The 23919-nt window shown below is 39.3% G+C and overlaps 2 protein-coding genes across 4 annotated transcripts in view; one reads left to right on the forward strand and one right to left on the reverse strand.

Moving 5' to 3' along the window:
• Positions 1-815: 815 nt before the first annotated feature.
• On the reverse strand, positions 816-5919 carry LOC133644277 (probable ATP-dependent RNA helicase DDX10). The gene is made up of 2 exons (XM_062038646.1): positions 4510-5919; positions 816-2486 (listed from the first exon to the last, which is right to left on the reverse strand). Exons 1-2 carry the CDS (start codon positions 5842-5844, stop codon positions 1368-1370), a joined length of 2454 nt encoding a protein of 817 aa, XP_061894630.1. The 5' UTR covers positions 5845-5919; the 3' UTR covers positions 816-1367.
• Positions 5920-7510: 1591 nt separating this feature from the next.
• Positions 7511-23919, forward strand: part of LOC133644275 (KICSTOR complex protein SZT2-like) — a 194016-nt gene continuing 177607 nt past the window's right edge. For all 3 annotated transcript variants that reach the window (XM_062038641.1, XM_062038643.1, XM_062038642.1), the window contains exons 1-6: positions 7511-7643; positions 15996-16121; positions 20488-20661; positions 20722-20892; positions 20966-21085; positions 23222-23384. In XM_062038641.1, the coding sequence (XP_061894625.1) occupies positions 7620-7643; positions 15996-16121; positions 20488-20661; positions 20722-20892; positions 20966-21085; positions 23222-23384 (778 nt within the window). In that variant the 5' untranslated portion in view covers positions 7511-7619. The remainder of the gene's footprint in view (positions 7644-15995; positions 16122-20487; positions 20662-20721; positions 20893-20965; positions 21086-23221; positions 23385-23919) is intronic.

A 23919-nucleotide genomic window follows, 5' to 3' on the forward strand; every position in this document is an offset into this window, starting at 1 on the left:
TCTGTATGAAGTCATTGAGTGTGTACATCATCCACAATACAAGTCTGTATGAAGTCATTGAGTGTGTACATCATCCACAATACAAGTCTGTATGAAGTCATTGAGTGTGTACATCATCCACAATACAAGTCTGTATGAAGTCATTGCTGGAGCACGAGTGGTGGATGTGCAGACTCATATGACAGTGATGATGTACACGTGGGCGGGGTCAGACTCATATGGCAGTGATGATGTACATGTGGGCGGGGTCAGATTCATATGACAATGATGATGTACACATGGGCGGGGTCAGATTCATATGACAATGATGTACATGTGGGCGGGGTCAGATTCATAATGACAATGATGATGATGATGTACACGTGGGCGGGGTCAGACTCGTATGACAGTGATGATGATGTACACGTGGGCGGGGTCAGACTCATATGACAATGATGATGATGTACACGTGGGCGGGGTCAGACTCATATGACAATGATGATGATGTACATGTGGGCGGGGTCAGACTCATATGACAATGATGATGATGTACACGTGGGCGGGGTCAGATTCATATGATGATGATGTACACGTGGGCGGGGTCAGACTCATATGACAGTGATGATGATGTACACGTGGGTGGGGTCAGATTCATATGATGATGATGTACATGTGGGCGGGGTCAGACTCATATGACAATGATGATGATGTACACGTGGGCGGGTCAGACTCATATGACAATGATGATGATGTACACGTGGGCGGGGTCAGACTCATGACAATGATGTACACGTGGGCGGGGTCAGACTCATGACAGTGATGATGATGTACACATGGGCGGGGTCAGACTCATATGACAATGATGATGATGTACACGTGGGCGGGATCAGACTCATATGACAGTGATGATGATGTACACATGGGCGGGGTCAGACTCATATGACAGTGATGATGATGTACACGTGGGCGGGATCAGACTCATATGACAGTGATGATGATGTACACATGGGCGGGGTCAGACTCATATGACAATGATGATGATGTACACGTGGGCGGGATCAGACTCATATGACTGATGATGCTATACACGTGGGCGGGGTCAGACTCATATGACAATGATGATGATGTACATGTGGGCGGGGTCAGACTCATATGACGATGATGATGTACACGTGGGCGGGGTCAGACTCATGACAGTGATGATGATGTACACATGGGCGGGGTCAGACTCATATGACAATGATGATGATGTACACATGGGCGGGGTCAGACTCATGACGATGATGATGTACACGTGGGCGGGGTCAGACTCATGACAGTGATGATGATGTACACATGGGCGGGGTCAGACTCATATGATGATGTACACGTGGGCGGGGTCAGACACTTCACTTCCTCCCAGCCAGCAGCTGCAGGACCAGCTCCTCGTCCTCAGCCAGAGTCAGTCCCGTGTCCAGCGTGGCGTGCTCTTCCTCCTTCTTCCTCCTGGCAGCTGGGGGCTCCTCCTCTTCCTCACTGCTGCTGTGGCGCCGTTTGGCGGGCCGAGCGTTGTCTTCATCATCATCATCCTCCTCCTCCTCGTCCGAGGAGCGTCGGTCAGGGTCCGGCAGGGTGCTGGGGTCGAACTGGTCTTGGCCGTCATGGTCCAGGTACGCAATGACTTCATCCTCCTCATCCTCGCTGCCAGAGGTCGGCGCAGGCTTCTTCTTGGCCTCCTTCTTGGCCTCCTTGGCCTTCAGCTTCTTCTCGCGGTGTTTGGCCTTCACCTTGCGGCTGTACTCCGGCTTGTCAAACTCCCGGTCCTCCCTCCTCAGACGCTCCTTGGCTTTCTCCAAGCTGATGCCGGACGCCTCCTCTTCATCCTCCTCCTCCTCCTCCTCGTCCTGCTCCAGGCTGGCGGCCGGGCGCTGGACGGGAGGCCAGACCTGCCTGGCTTGTCCTTCATCTGTGAAAGCCACTTTGGTGTTCACCTTGAAGTTCCTCTTCAGGACCTTCTTGGCCTGCTTGAACTTTGAGAGTTTTTGCGTGCTTTTAGCGGGGCCGCAGTCGGACTCCTCGCTGTCCTGGTCCTCCTCCAGGCGGAACACATCCTTGGTTTTGAGAGTCAGGAGATCCAAGTCTTTGAGGTCGTCCTCCTCCTCCTCACCGTCTTCACCCAGGAGCGTTTTAACCTCAACCTCATCATCTTCTGACTCAGCATCTCCTCTCAGCTGGGCTGTGAAGCTGCGCAACTCCTCCTCCTCGGACTCCGCCTCCTGCGCCTTCCCCGCCCGCTGCGCCTGGGCTCTGTTGAGGAAGCGCACCCGCGGCGCCACCGCCAGGCCGAGGGAGAGCGCGTACTCGCGGAGCCGCAGCTTGAAGACGTCAAACACCTCCTTGTTCCTCATCAGGAAGACGGAGCGCAGGTAGGAGACGAAGCACCGCTGGGCGCGCTCCTTCTGCTCCTTCTCCTGCGCCAGGAAGGCCTGCAGCTTCTGCTGGATGTCCTGAATCTTCTCCGGGTTCACCTGCAAACAAACTCTGTGAGTACCTGGAAGTCCAACAGCCATTCTCAAACCGTGCACCACGAGCGCAGGGGTGTCCTAACTTTTTCCATAAATACAAAATAAATGAGTACATAGAATAGAATAAAAAGTACTTTATTGATCCCTGGGGGAAATTCAGCACCACAGTTCGCTCACAATAAACACTTTGTATTTATATTATTCACATGTGAATAATGCTGTATAATAAACTATTCATATTATTCACATGTGAATAATGCTGTATAATAAACTATTTATATTATTCACATGTGAATAATGCTGTATAATAGACAAGTATTTTTTTTACATGTGAATAATATAAATACAGTCTATTATACAGCATTATTCACATGTGAATAATATAAATACAGTCAATTATACAGCATTATTCACATGTGAATAATATAAATACAGTCTATTATACAGCATTATTCACATGTGAATAATATAAATACAGTCAATTATACAGCATTATTCACATGTGAATAATATAAATACAGTCTATTATACAGAATTATTCACATGTGAATAACATAAATACAGTCTATTATACAGCATTATTCACATGTGAATAACATAAATACAGTCTATTATACAGAATTATTCACATGTGAATAACAAATACAGTCTATTATACAGCATTATTCACATGTGAATAATATAAATACTGTCTATTTTACATTAAAGATACTAAAACCATCATTTAAAATTTCAAGCATAAAAGTGGCTAAATGAAGTAAAACTACCAATACTCCAGTAGTATTTGAGACCAAAACAATCAGACATGTGCTGTTCAGTATCGAGGCCACGGATTGGCTCAGCCTCGGGCGGCATTACTGACATTCGCATGCTAACCTTCTTAGCCATTTGTGCAGCCAAACACCTCAGACTCAATGTAACTTGATACTTGCCAACTGTTAGCATGCTAATGTTGACATGCTAGAATGTTAACTTTAGCGTGCTAACTTGTTTAGCCTATTTTGCAGCCAAAGAGTCATATCACTTGGTACTTGACATGCTAACATCCTAGCATGCTAACTTTTTAGCCAATTTTGCAGCCAAACACCTTAGTCCTTTAACTTGGTACCTGACACATGTTAACCGTTAACATTCTGACATTACCATGCTAACTTTATTGGCCAATTTTTGCAGCCAAACACCTCAAAGTCCTATAACTTGGCACTTGATACATGCTAACTGTTAGCATGCTAACTTTTTTAGCCAATTTTGCAGCCAAACACCTCAGTCATACATAACTTGGTACTTGACACATGCCAAGTTTTTTAGTTTTTTTAAAAGTTTTTTTTAGCAAATTATATTTGTGTATTTTTCCTAGTCGTATGACATGCTAACTGTTAGCATGCTAACTTTTTAGCCAATTTTGCAGCCAAACACCTCAGTCATACATAACTTGGTACCTGACACATGCCAAGTTTTTTAGTTTTTTTTTTAGTTTTTTTTAGCAAATTATATTTGTGTATTTTTCCTAGTCGTATGACATGCTAACTGTTAGCATGCTAACTTTTTAGCCAATTTTGCAGCCAAACACCTTAGTCCTTCAACTTGGTACCTGACACATGCTAACCGTTAGCATACTGACATTACCATGCTAACTTTTTTAGCCAATTTTGCAGCCAAACACCTCAGAGTCCTATAACTTGGCACTTGATACATGCTAACTGTTAGCATGCTAACTTTTTTTTTGCCAATTTTACAGCCGAACACCTCACAGTCATATAACTTGGCACTTTAGACATCCCTGCACTAGCGGTATGCCAAAGAATCATTGATTAAAAGTACAGCATTTTATTTTTCTATATTCAAACACAGTGTTACTGTTCAAATTGTGGCCAAAAATATTAAATATGCTTTGAAAAAATAAAAACCTTGTTTTTAATGAATACTTAGACCTACTATGCTACTGTATTTCAATGTTGCCACTAGGAGTGCCAGGTTTTTCCATAGGTGGTACTTGGTAGGAATGAAATGTAACCAAAACCCTCACCTGGATCTTGTTGATGGGCACCTTCTTCTTCCGCAGCTGTCCCAGCATGCCCTCCTCCTCCGAGGGGAGGAGGAGCAGCAGCGCCTCCCCGCCCTCCTTGTACCTGGCGGTGCGTCCCACCCTGTGGATGTAGGTGTCGGCGTCCTCGGGACAGTCGTACTGCAGCACCCAGTTGACGGCCGGGAAGTCCAGGCCTCGCGCGGCGACGTCGGTGGCGAACAGCACGGCGGTGCTCTTGCGCAGGAAGTCCTGGTAGACCTCCACCCGCTTCATCTGCTGCTGCTTGCCGTGGAGGGCCAGAACCGGCAGGCCCGGTCGGAGGCGGCAGAAGACCCGGAAGAGGTACTGCACCTCCTTGCAGCAGGCGAAGAAGACGATAATCTTCTTCCTCAGGTGGCTCCGGATGAAGGAGAAGAGCATGTTGACTTTGGCGTGGAGCTCGCACACCACGTAGCTCTGCTCCAGGGTGGCCGGCGTGCTGAAGCGGGCCTTCTCGTGGACCCACACGTACGCCGGGTCCTTGAGGCTGAGCCGCGCCAGGTCCTTGACGGACTTGGTCTGCGTGGCGGAGAAGAGCAGCGTCTGGCGGGTGCGGGGGAGGTTCTCCACGATGGCGTTGAGCGTGTCGGCGAAGCCCATGTCCAGGATGCGGTCGGCCTCGTCCAGCACCAGCACCTGCAGGTTGGAGGCGTGGAAGGCGGCCGTCTCGTCCATGTGCTGGAGCAGCCGCCCCGGGGTGCAGATGACCACGTTGGTGCGGTGGATCTTCTCCGACTCCGCCTTCAGCTCCTTCCCGCCGATGACCAGCCCTGCGGAGAAGTCGTGGTTCTTCCCCACCCTGCGGAGCACCTCGAAGGTCTGGTAGGCCAGCTCTCTGGTGGGGGAGATGATGAGGGCGCCCAGGCCGTCCAGGGAGCTCCACTGCTGGCGGTACAGACACTCCAACACGGGGATCAAGAAGGCGAGCGTCTTTCCAGAACCCGTCTTGGCGGCGCCGAGGACGTCCTTGCCCTGCAGGGCCAGGCCGATGGTCTGCCGCTGGATCTCCGTGGGCAGCCTGTACTGACACTGCTGCAGGCCCAGCAAGGTGTTCTTGGAGATGGGGAAGTCGGAGAACTTAATGGCGTCTTTGGTGTTGATGTCGCTGTACCTGCTGACCAGCTTGGAGATCTTCTCCCGCTCCACCTGCCACTCCGGCTTCTTCCTGCCCTGACGCTCCTGCTTCACGCGAGACTTGGTGATGTTGTACTTCTTTTTCCATTTCTCGAAGCTTCGGATGGGATCTTCCGGGTCCGACGTCGTCGCTTTCTTGCCCAAAGAGGCGAGTTTCTCCATCTTTTAAACGCTAAACTATGTCGGGGAAGTCAGCTCGCTGTGTTGATCAGCGTGGACACCGCGGCGCGTGCTGATGACGTCACACGCAAGCGCCGCAGTCGTCTGTTTTTTATTTTTTTATTTAAACTGCATTTCAAAAACAAAAAAACGATATGTTTGTTTTGTTTTTAAGGTGCAAAAAAGGAAATCATTAAAAAAAATAAGTAAACAGAAACGGAAAAACAGACCAAAAAAGGGATATTTTTTTCCATCTACGGAAACCGGAAGTTTATTTTCAAAGTAAAAGCGGGGATAATTACTAGCAGTTTGTGACTCTGGCTAAAATGTATTTGGAAGCCTACATTTCTACCTCTTAACAACCAACAAGCTTTGAAAACTATGATGCTGTGCTACAAATTTGGATTATTTAAAATAAAAATAAAAAATATATATATATTTGCATTCTTTTTTAGGTGCGTGGTGATGACGTCACCAACAAGCGCCGCAGTCGTCTGTTTAAAAAAAGAAATCTAAACTTTATTTCAAAAACCAAAAAAACGATTGGTTTATTTTGTTTTCAAGGTGCAAAGAAAGAAAATATTTTTTTTTAAATAGTAAGTAAACAGAAACTGAAAAACAGACCCAAAAAAAATATTTTTTCCATATACGGACACCGGAAGGTTATTTTCAAACTTATGCTGGGACAGCTGCGAAAGAAGAAGGTGCCCATCAACAAGATCCAGGTGAGGGTTTTGGTTACATTTCATTCCTACCAAGTACCACCTCTGGAAAAATTATATATATATATATATATATATATATATATATATATATATATATATATATATATATATATATATATATATATATATATATATATATATATATATATATATATATATATATATATATATATATATATATATATATATATATATATATATAACGTGCCTGGTGATGACGTCATCAATAAGCGCCGCAGTCGTGTGTGTTTTAAAAAAAATCTTAACTTTATTTCAAAAACCAAAAAAACGATTGGTTTATTTTGTTTTTAAGATGCAAATAAGGAAAATCATTTGAAAAAAAATAAGTAAACAGAAACGTAAAAACAGACCAAAAAGGGATATTGTTTCCATTACCGGAAGTTTATTTTCAAAGGACAGCCGTATGTGTTTACATTTTGCTTTATATTTATTATTTTTGTCTGGTTTTGTATTTGTTTTGTATCATCCCGTGAGGTGTATATATTTTTATTTTCGGTTTGTACTTCATGAAATTTTGCACTTGTTGTTTTTTTTTGTTTTTTTTCATTATATTTGGATGTATTTGTTTGGTTTGTATGCTTGTGAATCTGGGCTATCCATTAAGTAAGACTACTTATTGCTCTTTTTTGGTTTTCAATGTTCTTTATTGATTTATAAAAAAAATGTTATTCAAATAAACCCAACGTTTTATCAATTTCTATTAAATGGCCAAAACATACATTGAACATTGTGTATGAGGGATTATATTAATTAACAATTAATTAAGTGTTATTTTATATGCCGTCATTTATTTCGAGGATTGCGACATGAAAGATAACAGCGTCTATTCCACTCCGAACCGCACGGTGGCGGCGGTGTGCCGAGGAGCGCTCTTCCGCGCTGCCGCCAAGAGATGCGAGGAAGAAACGGCCGACAACAGTGAAGCTACATGACCAACAAGACGATTAAGACTCGTCATTTCGGACCAAATCCATTCCAAGTGTGCTTTTTAAGGGCCGACAACATCCCTGCAGCCCTTATGAGACGCAAGGCATGGCGGAGAGACAGGACCATGAGGTACTTTCGCTTTTAGGCCGCCACAAGAACAATCATTATTAGACTGCAAAAAGTGTTGCATATATGACTTGTATAATGGTGGTGGTGTTAAACATGAAACTAATATATGATAATGTGCTGTAGTGCAGTTACAACATTGTTGGAAAAGTTCCTTAAAAGTTAATTCATGGTCTATTAAAGTAATAACGTGGGTCGTCGACTGCACATGTACGAACCCCAAACACAGTGAAGTTGTCGCATTGTGTATATATTAGGGGTGTAACGGTACACGAACATTTCGGTTCGGTACGTACCTCGCTTTAGGGGTCACGGTTCGGTTCATTTTCGGTACAGTAAGAAAACAACAAAATATAATTTTTTGGGTTATTTATTTACCAAATTTGCAAAATCTTCCACCAAAAATATTTTTTAGGGATGTCCGATAATGGCTTTTTGCCGATATTGTCCAACTCTAATTACCGATACCGATATCAACCGATACCGATATATACAGTCGTGGAATTAACACATTATTATGCCTAATTTGGACAACCAGGTACGGTGAAGATAAGGTGCTTTTTAAAAAAAAATAATACAGTAAAATAAGTCAAATAAATTAAAAACATGTTCTTGAAAAAAAAATAAAGTAAAACAATATAAAAACAGTTACATAGAAACTAGTAATGAATGAAAATGAGTCAAATGAAGTGTTAAAAGGTTAGTACTATTAGTGGAGCAGCAGCACGCACAATCATGTGTGCTTACGGACTGTATCCCTTGCAGACTGTATTGATATATATTGATATATAATGTAGGAAGCAGAATATTAATAACAGAAAGAAACAACCCTTTTGTGTGAATGAGGAGGGAGGTTTTTTGGGTTGGTGCACTAATTGTAAGTGTATACTGTGTTTTTTATGTTGATTTAATAAAAAAACAAAAACAAAAACAAACAAAAAAACGATACTGATAATAAAAAAAACGATCCCGATAATTTCCGATATTACAATTTAAAGCATTTATCGGCCGATAATATCGACAGGCCGATATTATCGGACATCTCCAGAACCTTGGATAGGTCAATAATTCATAATAACATTGATTTTGATTCAATATTATGTTTTGAGCAATGACAGTTTGAAAGAAAAAAAAAACAGCTTTGTTTTATTAGTCAACATTGCAACTTTTTCTAAATTACATTTCACCTTTAAGCATTTGTATTTCACTTTTGTTATGTTTTTGTTTATTTGACTAGTATTTTTAGAATGTGCCGTGGGCCTTTAAAACATTAGCTGTGGGCCGCAAATGGCCTCCGGGGCACACTTTTGACACCCCTGCTATAGATGATAAAAAATTAAATCTATGGATAAAAAGTAGAGATAATATCGGCCTGCCGATAAATGCTTTAGAATGTAATATCGGAAATTATCGGTATTGTTTTTTTTATGATTGGTATCGGTTATTTATTTATTTTTATATTCTTTTATTATATCAACATAAAAAACACTAGATACACTTACAATTAGTGCACCAACCCAAAAAACCTCCTTCCCCCATTCACACTCATTCACACAAAAGGGTTGTTTCTTTCTGTTATTAATATTCTGCTTCCTACATTATATATCAATATATATCAATACAGTCTGCAAGGGATACAGTCCGTAAGCACACATGATTGTGCGTGCTGCTGCTCCACTAATAGAACTAACCTTTAACACTTCATTTTACAAATTTTAATTAATTACTAGTTTCTATGTAACTGTTTTTATATTGTTTTACTTTCTTTTTTATTCAAGAAAATGTTTTTAATTTATTTATCTTATTTTATAAATTTTTTTAAAAAAAGGCCTTATCTTCACCACACCTGGTTGTCCAAATTAAGCATAATAATGTGTTAATTCCACGACTGTATATATCGGCATGGGTTGATATCGGTATCGGTAATTAAGAGTTGGACAATATCGGAATATCGGATATCGGCAAAAAGCCATTATCGGACGTCCCTAGTTATTTATTTACCAAATTTGCAAAATCTTCCACCAAAAATATTTTTCTTAGTGTAATATTTGATGTGAAGTAATGGGAACCTTATAGGTCAATAATTCATAATAACATTGATTTTGATTCAATATTATGTTTTGAGCAATGACAGTTTGAAAGAGAAAAAAAGCAGCTTTGTTTTATTAGTCAACATTGCAACTTTTTCTAAATTACATTTCACCTTTTAAGCTTTTTCATTTCACTTTTGTTATGTTTTTGTTTATTTGACTAGTATTTTTAGAATGTGCCGTGGGCCTTTAAAACATTAGCTGTGGGCCGCAAATGGCCTCCGGGGCACACTTTTGACACCCCTGCTATAGATAATAAAAAATTAAATCTATGGATAAAAAGTAGAGATAATATCGGCCGATAAATGCTTTAGAATGTAATATCGGAAATTATCGGTATCGTTTTTTTTATGATTGGTATCGGTTATTTATTTTTATATTCTTTTATTATATCAACATAAAAAACACAAGGTACACTTACAATTAGTGCACCAACCCAAAAAACCTCCCTCCCCCCATTTATACTCATTCACACAAAAGGGTTGTTTCTTTCTGTTATTAATATTCTGCTTCCTACATTATATATCAATATATATCAATACAGTCTGCAAGGGATACAGTCCGTAAGCACACATGATTGTGCGTGCTGCTGCTCCACTAATAGTACTAACCTTTAACACTTCATTTTACTCATTTTCATTCATTTCATTCATTATATTTTTTTACTTTTTTTTTTTTATTCAAGAAAATGTTTTGAATTTATTTATCTTATGTATTTGACTTTTTTTAAAAAGTACCTTATCTTCACCATACCTGGTTGTCCAAATTAGGCATAATAATGTGTTAATTCCACGACTGTATATATCGGCATCGGTTGATATCGGTAACGGTAATTAAGAGTTGGACAATATCGGCATATCGGCAAAAAGCCATTATCGGACGTCCCTAGTTATTTATTTACCAAATTTGCAAAATCTTCCACCAAAATATTTTTCTTAGTGTAATATTTGATGTGAAGTAATGGGAACCTTGCATAGGTCAATAATTCATAATAACATTGATTTTGATTCAATATTATGTTTTGAGCAATGACAGTTTGAGAGGAAAAAAAAAACAGCTTTGTTTTATTAGTCAACGTTGCAACTTTTTCTAAATTACATTTCACCTTTAAGCTTTTTCATTTCACTTTTGTTATGTTTTTGTTTATTTGACTAGTATTTTTAGAATGTGCCGTGGGCCTTTAAAACATTAGCTGTGGGCCGCAAATGGCACACTTTTGACACCCCTGCTATAGATGATAAACAATTAAATCTATGGATAAAAAGTAGAGATAATATCGGCTTGCCGATATTATCGGCCGATAAATGCTTTAGAATGTAATATCGGAAATTATCGGTATTGTTTTTTTTATGATTGGTATCGGTTATTTATTTATTTAAATTTTTGTATTAAATCCACATAAAAAACACAAGATACACTTACAATTAGTGCACCGACCCAAAAAACCTCCCTCCCCCATTTACACTCATTCACACAAAAGGGTTGTTTCTTTCTGTTATTAATATTCTGGATCCTACATTATATATCAATATATATCAATACAGGACGTCCACAGTTTCCAAAAAAACAATTTGAAATGTGGACTCGTCAGACCACAGAACACTTTTCCACTTTGCATCAGTCCATCTTAGATGAGCTCGGGGCCCAGCCAAGCCGGCTGCGTTTCTGGGTGTTGTTGATAAATGACTTTGGCTTTGCATAGTATAGCTTTAACTCGCACTTACAGATGTAGCGACCAACTGTAGTTACTGACAGTGGTTTTCTGAAGTATTCCTGAGCCCATGTGGTGATATCCTTTACACACTGATGTGGCTTTTTGATGCAGTACCGCCTGAGGGATCCAAGGTTACGGGCATTTAATGTTGGTTTTCGGCCTTGTCGCTTACGTGCAGTGATGCAGTAGCACTTTTTGAGTGAAATAAGTACCGTATTTCCTTGAATAGCCGCAGGGGCGCTAATTAATTTAAAACCTCCTGTCACTCCGGCGCTTACCAGAAGCCTGCGGGATGGCCAAGCATGCGCTAATTATTTTAAAACCTCTTCTCACTCCGGCGCTTACCTTATCATGAAAAGCACATTTAATTAAAAAAAACGTTATTATTGTCTTACCTTTAGGTATAAATGAGTCCATGCCAGCTCCTTTTGAAGAAAAGCATCGATATAGAAGTCTTCCTTATCTTTCTTCAGTTTTAAAAGTCTCTCTGTCTCGATGGAGATCTTCCTTTTTAGTATTACCTCCTGCTTCGATTGAAAGTCCAGTTTATAAACTGTTTTATTTTAGATATGTAATCCTCCATGGTAAAAGTCCAAGCAAACAATGGCTGCGCACTCTTGCTGCCGGTTGTCTTCTTCTGCTGCACGGGTCTTCTGCAGTACCAGCAGTCGCAAGAAGGATCACTGGCGCCCTCTACCACCAGGAGGCGGGAGTCATTTAATGACTCATATTTGACCCGGCGGAAGTGCCAAGCATGCGCTAATTATTTTTTCGAAACGAGTTTGACCCGGCTGTAATTCGAGGCATGCGAATACCATATTCCCGGCGCCAATTCAAGGAAATACGGTATAAAAAAAATGTTTTAACGTACAAGATGGAAAACACACATTACTAAAAATAAGTGCACCATAAATTGAGCAAATAGTAGGATACTGGAGGTTTTTGCTCCTCGTATAGTTTTACTTTACTCTGCATGCTGCTCGTCTGTCTTTTAGCGTGCTAAATGTAACGCTAGCATGGGCTAGGCGGGTTAAGAATGTAAACAGTGTGACAGAAGATGGTTCGTCTAGGAGCCTGTGGTATGAAAGATGGCGACAATTAGTTATTTTGGTTTTGACTGCATTAAATGTATTAACACAAGAATATAAAGGCCACAGATGACACAATAGGAAAAAATGTAAAAAAAAATGCCCAAAACAACAATACAAGATGCAGTCTTGCTGCCTTCTCGGAACCAGTTCACAGTTCAGTTCAAAAGGTATGCAAACGCTTTCGCGTCAGTCCAAAAGTTCAGTTCAAAAAACAAGAGTACTCCAAAAGGTTCGCCACGGAGGAGGGAAAAAATGCTTGTCCTACCGCGTAGTTGTTTAGCTCGCCATTTGTTGAGTTGAGTTTGAAAGTGGATAGGGAGCTCAGGTTGTTTGGGTCAACGGGTATTCCTTCCCGGAAAAAAAAACCTGACCTAAAAGTCCAAAAAACAAAGTGAATAATCTAGTTACCTCTTCACTAGCAAAGTACATTATATATGTACTTGAAAGCATAATGTAAGCCAGGAGTCACCAACCTTTTTGAAACCAAGAGCTACTTCTTGGGTACTGATTAATGCGAAGGGCTACCAGTTTGTTACACACTTAAATAAATTGCCAGAAATAGCCAATTTGCTCAATTAACCTTTAACTCTATGTTATTATTAATAATTAATGATATTTACACTTGCATTGAACGGTTTAAAAGAGGAGAAAACACGAAACAAATGTCAATTAAATTTTGAAACATAGTTTATCTTCAATTTCGACTCTTTAAAATTCAAAATTCAACCGAAAAAAAGAAGAGAAAAACTAGCTAATTCGAATCTTTTTGAAAAAATTAAAAAAATAATTTATGGAACATCATTAGTAATTTTTCCTGATTAAGAATAATTTTAGAATTTTGATGACATGGTTTAAATAGGTTAAAATCCAATCTACACTTTGTTAGAATATATATAGCAAATTGGACCAAGCTAGACAAATCATTATTTCTTCTAGATTTTCCAGAACAAAAATTTTAAAAGAAATTCAAAAGACTTTGAAATAAGATTTAAATTTGATTCTACAGATTTTCTAGATTTGCCGGAATAATTTTTTTGAATTTTAATCATAATAAGTTTGAAGAAATATTTCACAAATATTCTTCGTCGAAAACACAGAAGCTAAAATTAAAATGTATTTATTATTCTTTACAATAAAAAAATAAATTTACTTGAACATTGATTTACATTGTCAGGAAATAAGAGGAAGGAATTTAAAAGGTAAAAAGGTATATGTGTTTAAAAATCCTAAAACCATTTTTAAGGTTGTATTTTTTCTCTAAAATTGTCTGTCTGAAAGTTATAAGAAGCAAAGTAAAAAAAATAATGAATTTATTTAAACAAGTGAAGACCAAGTCTTTAAAATATTTTCTTGGATTTTCAAATTCTATTTGAGTTTTGTCTCTTTTAGAATTAAAAATGTCCGGCAAAGCGAGACCAGCTTGCTAGTAAATAAATAAAATTTAAAAAATAGAGGCAGCTCACTGGTAAGTGCTGCTATTTGAGCTATTTTTAGAACAGGCCAGAGGGCTACTCATCTGGTCCTTACGGGCTATCTGGTGCCCGCGGGCACCACGTTGGTGACCCCTGATGTAAGCATTCCATTGTCCGGAATGACTAATTATTTGTACTAATAAACCAATTGATATGACACAATTAACCATGTTGATTAATATACAATCATGAGTCCAATTAAAATGAACATTCATAATACATTTCTAATACAGATCCTGATTTCTTATCTAAAGTGATAAAACTCAATCATTGATTAATTACAAATTAAATCACAAGTTCAATTACAAATTAAATTACAAGTGCACTTATATAACCCAGTTTCATAATAATACTCATTATTAGAAACTCAATGTAACATAATTCAAATAGACTAAACTGTTGCCTATAAATCGGCTGGATGATCAGAAGAAAACAAAATATAATTACCTGAGTAATCGAGGGCAAAAACAACCCACCATGCCCGGCCCGATAGTTAATCGAACACGGTGGCTCTATGGAAGAATGGCAGCGGTTAGCGCCTATGCTAAAACAGATGCTAACATAATATTGGCGACATGGCACATGATTGTGATTGTGGAAATCCGTTGATTATGCCATGGCAAAAGACTCACCTAATTATGAAGTTTACAAAGTGGGAGAATGAGAAGATATTGCAAGTTTCTTCTCAAGCGTGTTACCATATCTGAGTTATTGTGCAGAAATATGGGGAAATAACTACAAATGTGCGCTACATTCGTTAACCGTGTTACAAAAAAGATCAGTTAGAATAATACATAATGTTGGATATAGAGAACATACAAACCCTTTATTTATTAAGTCAAAAATATTAAAGTTTGGTGATTTGGTAAAATTGCAAACAGCTAAAATGATGTACAAAGCAATCTATAACCTGCTACCAAAGAATGTACAACATTTCTTCTCAACTAAAGAGGAGAAATATAACCTTAGAGGAAAAAATAATTTAAAACATTTATATGCACGTACAACACTTAAAACTTTTAGCATAACAGTATGTGGAATTAAATTATGGAATGGATTAAGTAAAGAAGTTACAAATTGTACTGACATGATCCAGTTTAAGAGGTTGTTTAAATTAATAGTGCTTACAAAGTACAAAGAAGAAGAATTATGAGAAAAACTTCCAACCTTATTGAAAATATTCTTCATCTCCGTATGTTAATAATGACTGAATTTAATTAATTACATATTACCAACTGTTGTATATACTAATTCATAGATGTTATTTTATTATATAAAAAGGTCAGTAAATGATTTTATATAATTGTAAATGCTTTGAAGTGGGAAAGGGGTAGGATTAAATAAGCTTTGCTTCTTCCTACTCCTTTTCGGGCATGATGTAAATGAAATGATATGAAATTGTGTGATGTATTATGATGTAAATGTGTTCATGTTCCAAATAAACTAAAAGAAAGAAAAGAAAAGAAAGAAAGCGCTTCTCACAGCACCGCAGCCACAGCAGGTACGGGAGGGGGTGGTGAAGTGAGCAGCACTTCCTTAATAGGAAGTGAGCGGCAGGAAGTAACCCTCCACAATAAAAGTATTTGCACTGTATGCATGTTTTCAATGGATATTTGAAATATGGGTTACATAAAGAACTCAATCAGGGTGTATTTGTGTAGCACTTTGCAGCATCACACTGGTGCACAATGTGCTTTAGGGGACAAACTAGGTCAAAGAAAGTAGGAACAGGGTACTAATAAATACGAATCATGCATGTTAAAACAGTTGATAAAGCAACACTTATGGTAATTGTGTGTTAGAAGCCAGTTTAAACAAGTATGTTTAAACTTGAGATCTAAAAGCCTGGAGCAACCTGGGTGAAGTCCGGTCTTGAGCCGCTTGTAAGGTCCGCCCTCTTCCACTTTGTCAGGAGCCTCAGCCGCGACCGCCTCGGCTTCTTTTGCGGCTATTCAAAGTTCCCGTGCTGAGCGTTTGTGTTCCCTCAGGTGGAGGAGGCCGACCACATCTACCTGCTGATGAAGGAGGAGTACCGCATCTCCAGGAACGTGCGTCTGGCCTGGTTCCTGGGTAAACTCAACCAAGTCATCTGGCCCGCCTCCAAGCCTGAGCTGGTGAGTTTGCTTCCTTCTGTTTACGTCACATGTTCAATTCATTCATTAAATGGTCCTGTACTACACAACCCAGAAGCAGGGAAGTTGTCACGTTGTGTAGATGGTAAATAAAAAGAGAATACAACAAATCCTTTTCAACTTATATTCAATTGAATAGACTGCAAAGACAGGATATTTCATGTTCACACTAATATTTTTTGCAAATATTAGCTCATTTGGAATTTGATGCCTGCAACATGTGTCAAAAAAGCTGGCACAAGTGGCAAAAAAAAGTGAGAAAGTTGAGGAATGCTCTTCAAAGACTTATTTGGAACATCCCACAGGTGAACAGGCTAATTGGGAACAGGTGGGTGCCATGATTGGGTATAAAAGCAGCTTCCATGAAATGCTCAGTCATTCACAAACAAGGACAGGGCGAGGGTCACCACTTTGTCAACAAATGCCCGAGCAAATTGTTGAACAGTTTAAGAACAACATTTCTCAAGCAGCTATTGCAAGGAATTTAGGGATTTCACCATCTACGCTCCGTAATATCATCAAAAGGTTCAGAGAATCTGGAGAAATCACTGCACGTAAGCAGCTAAGCCCGTGACCTTCCATCCCTCAGGCTGTACTGCATCAACAAGCGACATCAGTGTGTAAAGGATATCACCACATGGGCTCAGGAACACTTCAGAAAACCACTGTCAGTAACTACAGTTGGTCGCTACATCTGTAAGTGCAAGTTAAAACTCTACTATACAAGGCGAAGGCCATTTATCAACAACACCCAGAAACACAGCCGGCTTCGCTGGGCCTGAGCTCATCTAAGATGGACTGATGCAAAGTGGAAAAGTGTTCTGTGGTCTGACGAGTCCACATTTCACATTGATTTTAAAAACTGTGGACGTCGTGTCCTCCGGACCAAAGAGGAAAAGAACCATCCGGATTGTTCTAGGGTGAAAGTGTAAAAGGCAGCATGTGTGATGCTATGGGGGTGTATTAGTGGCCAAGACATGGGTAACTTACACATCTGTGAAGGCACCATTAATGCTGAAAGGTACATACAGCTTTTGGAGCAACATGTGTTGCCATCCAAGCAATGTTATCATGGACGCCCCTGCTTATTTCAGCAAGACAATGCCAAGCCAGGTGTTACAACAGTCATAGTAAAAGACTGCGGGTACTAGACTGGCCTGCCTGTAGTCCAGACATTGAAAATGTGAAGGCTAAAATATGACTGTTGACTGTTGAACAACTTAAGCTGTACATCAAGCAAGAATGGGAAAGAATTCCACTTCAAAAATGTGTCTCCTCAGTTCCCAAACCTTTACTGAGTGTTGTTAAAAGGAAAGGCCATGTAACACACTGGTAAAAATGCCCCTCTGACAACTTTTTTGAAATGTGTTGCAGGCATCAAATTCCAAATGAGCGAATATTTGCAAAAATAAAATATGTATATATATATAATGGAGTAACAGACACCTTCATAACAATATGTAATATGTACAATATACACTGCAAGTGTGTATATATATATATGTATATATATATATATATGTATATATATATATATACATACTGTATATATATATATATATATAATGTAGTAACAGACACCTTCATAACAATATGTAATAGTGTTGGAGGTGTCTGTTACTACATTATATATATATATATATATATATATATATATATATATATATATATATATATATATATATATAATGTAGTAACAGACACCTTCATAACAATATGTAATATGTACAATATACACTGCAAGTGTGTATATATATATATATATATATATATATATATATATATATGTATGTATATATATATATATATATATATATATATATATATATATATATATATACATATATATATATATATATATATATATATATATATATATATATATATATATATATACATACATACATACATACATACATACATATATATATATATATATATATATATATATATATATATATATATATATATATATATATATATATATATATATATATATATATATATATATATATATATATATATATATATATATAATGTAGTAACAGACACCTTCATAACAATATATATTAGTGTTGGAGGTGTTGACATAAAAAAATTAAATGGCTAATGCTAATCAGTAGCATGTCAACAGCAAAGCCAATGTATATTAGCATCAAGCTAGCGCATTTTTGGGAAAAGTGGAGTCTTACTTTACTAGCATTTGAGCCTTTTTGTGAGTCAAATTCTTTACCTAGAGACAGTTTGACTGAGTCCGCTCTCAGTGCTGCTGGAGTGTTGGCTGAAGTGCAACCCAGGCACCGTAACATGGCACCGTTGGATTTTACGTGAGTCGGTAATCGGTAGGATTCGGTCGGTGCCAAAAAAAAGTATCAGATGTGGTACCCATCCTCAGCCTTGACCGATTGCAAAAAAAGTAGGCGGGGTCATGTGCTCCAATGACATTAGCAAGTAGGCGGGGTCATGCGCTCCAATGACATTAGAAAGTAGGCGGGGTCATGTGCTCCAATGACATTAGAAAGTAGGCGGGGTCATGTGCTCCAATGACGTTAGAAAGTAGACGGGGTCATGTGCTCCAATGACATTAGAAAGTAGGCGGGGTCATGTGCTCCAATGACATTAGAAAGTAGGCGGGGTCATGTGCTCCAATGACATTAGAAAGTAGGCGGGGTCATGTGCTCCAATGACATTAGAAAGTAGGCGGGGTCATGTGCACCAATGACATTAGAAAGTAGGCGGGGTCATGTGCTCCAATGACATTAGAAAGTAGGCGGGGTCATGTGCTCCAATGACATTAGAAAGTAGGCGGGGTCATGTGCTCCAATGACATTAGAAAGTAGGCGGGGTCATGTGCTCCAATGACATTAAAAAGTAGGCGGGGTCATGTGCTCCAATGACATTAGAAAGTAGGCGGGGTCATGTGCTCCAATGACATTAGAAAGTAGGCGGGGTCATGTGCTCCAATGACATTAGAAAGTAGGCGGGGTCATGTGCTCCAATGACATTAAAAAGTAGGCGGGGTCATGTGCTACAAATGACATTAGAAAGTAGGCGGGGTCATGTGCTCCAATGACGTTAGAAAGTAGGCGGGGTCATGTGCTCCAATGACATTAGAAAGTAGGCGGGGTCATGTGCTCCAATGACATTAGAAAGTAGGCGGGGTCATGTGCTCCAATGACATTAAAAAGTAGGCGGGGTCATGTGCTACAAATGACATTAGAAAGTAGGCGGGGTCATGTGCTCCAATGACGTTAGAAAGTAGGCGGGGTCATGTGCTCCAATGACATTAGAAAGTAGGCGGGGTCATGTGCTCCAATGACATTAAAAAGTAGGCGGGGTCATGTGCTACAAATGACATTAGAAAGTAGGCGGGGTCATGTGCTCCAATGACGTTAGAAAGTAGGCGGGGTCATGTGCTCCAATGACATTAGAAAGTAGGCGGGGTCATGTGCTCCAATGACATTAGAAAGTAGGCGGGGTCATGTGCTCCAATGACATTAGAAAGTAGGCGGGGTCATGTGCACCAATGACATTAGAAAGTAGGCGGGGTCATGTGCTCCAATGACATTAGAAAGTAGGCGGGGTCATGTGCTCCAATGACATTAGAAAGTAGGCGGGGTCATGTGCTCCAATGACATTAGAAAGTAGGCGGGGTCATGTGCTCCAATGACATTAAAAAGTAGGCGGGGTCATGTGCTCCAATGACATTAGAAAGTAGGCGGGGTCATGTGCTCCAATGACATTAGAAAGTAGGCGGGGTCATGTGCTCCAATGACATTAGAAAGTAGGCGGGGTCATGTGCTCCAATGACATTAAAAAGTAGGCGGGGTCATGTGCTACAAATGACATTAGAAAGTAGGCGGGGTCATGTGCTCCAATGACGTTAGAAAGTAGGCGGGGTCATGTGCTCCAATGACATTAGAAAGTAGGCGGGGTCATGTGCTCCAATGACATTAGAAAGTAGGCGGGGTCATGTGCTCCAATGACATTAAAAAGTAGGCGGGGTCATGTGCTACAAATGACATTAGAAAGTAGGCGGGGTCAAGTGCTCCAATGACGTTAGAAAGTAGGCGGGGTCATGTGCTCCAATGACATTAGAAAGTAGGCGGGGTCATGTGCTCCAATGACATTAAAAAGTAGGCGGGGTCATGTGCTACAAATGACATTAGAAAGTAGGCGGGGTCATGTGCTCCAATGACGTTAGAAAGTAGGCGGGGTCATGTGCTCCAATGACATTAGAAAGTAGGCGGGGTCATGTGCTCCAATGACATTAGAAAGAAGCAGGACAGGAGCATGTTGGGAGGAGTCTTAAAACATGAAGCGTTTTCTTCCCGCCTTTGACTCGCAGCTGAACTCCGACAACGAGTTGGACCTGCTGAGCATTTTACCAAAAGGATGGCAGCAAGACTCCCCCGGCGCCACGCGGCCCTCCATGCTGATGCCCTCCACCCGGGCCACCTTCCTGGCCCGCAGGTACCGCTTCATCATCGAGCTGGACCTCAGCCCCTCCACAGGGATCGTGGTAAGTTCTGCCCCGGGACCTGCACAAGGTGCAAAGGTTGACTTTGTGTGGATCCCCCAGGACGACAGCACAGGGGAGATGATTTTCGACGAGGTTTTTCACGCCTTGTCGCGATGTCTGGCCGGCCTGGCTCAGCCCTTCAAGGTCCCCGGAACACATCAGCTCTTCAAGCCAAAGATCTTCATCACCATCCTGGTGTATTCCTCCATTTTTGGCCTCGCCTCCCATCAGGTCTTTGTATTTTTTTAAAAAACTTTTCTTGTTTTGTTTGGTCCTCAACGTTGAACTGGTCGTGCACGTGCAGGTTTTGGTGCAGGGCTGTCAGCTGGACCGGACGGACCTTGGCGAGTTCCTGCACTACATCTACCAGCAGCTGAAAGCGGTGGAGAGCAACATTGCAGACGCCCTCAATCAGCAGCCTGAGGTGCCAGGTGGACGTAAACAGTCTTACACCACACAAGGAAACACCCACACTGACATCATTGAAAACTGACCAAAGTATACAAAAATGTAACTAATCGAAAATCAGACATTGCCTTTAAATTGTGGTTTAAATGGACATTTTTAAATATTTTTTTAATCCGGGCTCATAATTAAGGAACTGTTTCTTTCTTCGCTGTTCTTTTTTTAAACATTTATTTTTGGGGTTTTTACACACATACAAGTGACAAAAGTAACCACAAATACATCAAATACGGTTTTTCCCCCCACAAGTTTAAAATTTTGTATTTTTTTTATTTTTTTTTTAAAGCCTCTGCGCATGCGCATAGCATAGATCCAACGAATCGATGACTAAATTAATCGACAACTATTTTTATAATCGATTTAATCAATTAGTTGTTGCAGCCCTAATATATATATATATATATATATATATATATATATATATATATATATATCAGTGTTTCCCATAAACTGCCAAGATACCTGTGGTGGTGGGGGCGTGGCTATGGGCGTGGTCACCATGACATCATCGAGTAATTTGCATAATTTACTACAATGATATGATTTTCTCTAAAAAGGCTAAAAAAATGTATACTTACTAATTAATAATAACAGTTTTGTTTTAAACGTCCATCCGTCCATTTTACAATATAATTACAACACTTTATGTACATATTTATATAAAGATTTGAACATTAAGTTATTCACTGAAATATATTTATTAATTGTGGTTCTTACAAAAATACATCTTATAAAATATAAAAGCTAAAATGTCTCTTAAAGCTCTGCCCCTTTAATTAGTGCATACTAAATAATTTAACTTTAGCCTACTACTACAACCATATTATTTACCAGCAACATAAAGTGAAACAGAGGCAGAGGTGTCCTGCCACAGTCAGTAACAAATAAACAGAAAACAGTAGTGGTCAAATACAAATAAGGCAACAAGAGAAGTATCCAACACTTCTCTTTTGTAAAGTAAATCTGAACAGCCTATATGGGCGTTTACATCAACTATATGATTTGCCTGAGAAGCTGGACAAGACAACAACAAAAAAATTATTATTATTATTTTTTATTTTATTTTTATTTTTTAAATTGTGGCGGACTTAATTCTTTCGTGGCGGGCCGCCACAAATAAATAAATGTGTGGGAAACACTGTATATATATATATATATATATATATATATATATATATATATATATATATATATATATATATATATATATATATATATATATACATACATACGTGTGTGTGTGTGTGTGTGTGTATGTATGTATATATATATATTTCATATGCATTTAATTAATAACAAATGTACTAGATTGTATTTATGACACAAAAAGCACACGTTCTATGGTGGTGAAATTAGTGTAAAAGGTAAAAAACAGAATAAAAAATTCAATTAAATCAGAAAAACCTAATTTAATTTTTTCATATTGCTATTATTTGAGTTTATTGATATTACTGTAAAAACATTTAAACTTGTTGATTCGTTAATAACTCTTATCCGGTTGATCTTTTAAATTCTATTAAATTTGCCTTTTTGCGGTCCAATAAACACAATTGTTTTCAAATGAATTAATCGTGTTATTAATGGAGATTTAAATATCAGTCAAAATAATTGTGATTATTATTTTTGCTGTAATCATCTGGCCCTAGTTTGGAGTCGTGTCTTTCTTTTACAGAGGGGTGCCAAATAAGGACGAGCCTATCGATCAGCCACCAATCAGTATCGGCCAATTTCCGTGGAAAAGGCTGATAAATGCCTTTTATATGCTGATCACAAAAGCCGCTGGCGCGATATTTATTTTTGGTCCCCCGACTGACAGCTAGCAAAGTGTGAAGCCGCTCCACTAAGTTATTAATCATCACCTCCATTGCGCCAAACAAACTACATTCCTTACAAGTATCATTATCACTGGAGGATGAGGTTAAACATGTTTCACACTGCGTAGGAGCCAGCAGGAACCAAGAAGGCATGCTAATCGCTAAGCTGGCTTGAAACAACAAAAACAACAAAGTGCTTAGTCAAGTTTACGAAATACAGATAAAACATCCCTAGTAGCAATGATTTTATTCACCATGCCACCGTTCTCTTCCACTTTTAGAGCAGCGAGTCGGGCCAAAGCGCAGGTCTTCAGAGCAACAACCTGGACGAGCAGCCTCAAAGGCGGCAGGGCGTCTCCATGGTGTCAGCAGACATGGGACTGGTTAGCATGGTGCGTCAAGGCATCCTGGCCCTGCAGCTGCTGCCCCCCAACTCCAGTGCAGGTACGCTTGCTTGAAAGGGTTGCTGTTCTGGACTCATGATGGTATGTACTAGTAAAGTAATGTCAGTACTAGGGTTGTCCCAATTCCAATGTTTTGGTACCGGTACCAAAATGTATTTCGATACATTTCTAGATGAAGGGGACCACAAAAAAATGTCATTATTGTCTTTATTTGAACAAAAAAATGTTAGTGTACATGAAACATATGTTTATTATTGTCATTTAGTCCTCAGATAAAATAGTGAACATACTAGACAACTTGTCTTTTAGTAGTAAGTAAACAAACAAAGACTCCTAATTAGTCTGCTGACGTATGCAGTAACATATTGTGTCATATATACACCTATTATTTTGTACACATTATGAGGGACAAACTGTAAAAATGGATTATTAATCCACTTGTTCATTTACTGTTAATATCTGCTTATTTTCTGTTTTAACATGTTCTATCTACACTTCTGTTAAAATGTAATAATCACTTATTCTTCTCTTCTTTGATACTTTACATTAGTTTTGGATGATACCACGCATTTAGG

The sequence above is a fragment of the Entelurus aequoreus genome, linkage group LG27 (genome assembly GCF_033978785.1).
Source record: "Entelurus aequoreus isolate RoL-2023_Sb linkage group LG27, RoL_Eaeq_v1.1, whole genome shotgun sequence".
NCBI classification, from domain to species: domain Eukaryota; kingdom Metazoa; phylum Chordata; class Actinopteri; order Syngnathiformes; family Syngnathidae; genus Entelurus; species Entelurus aequoreus.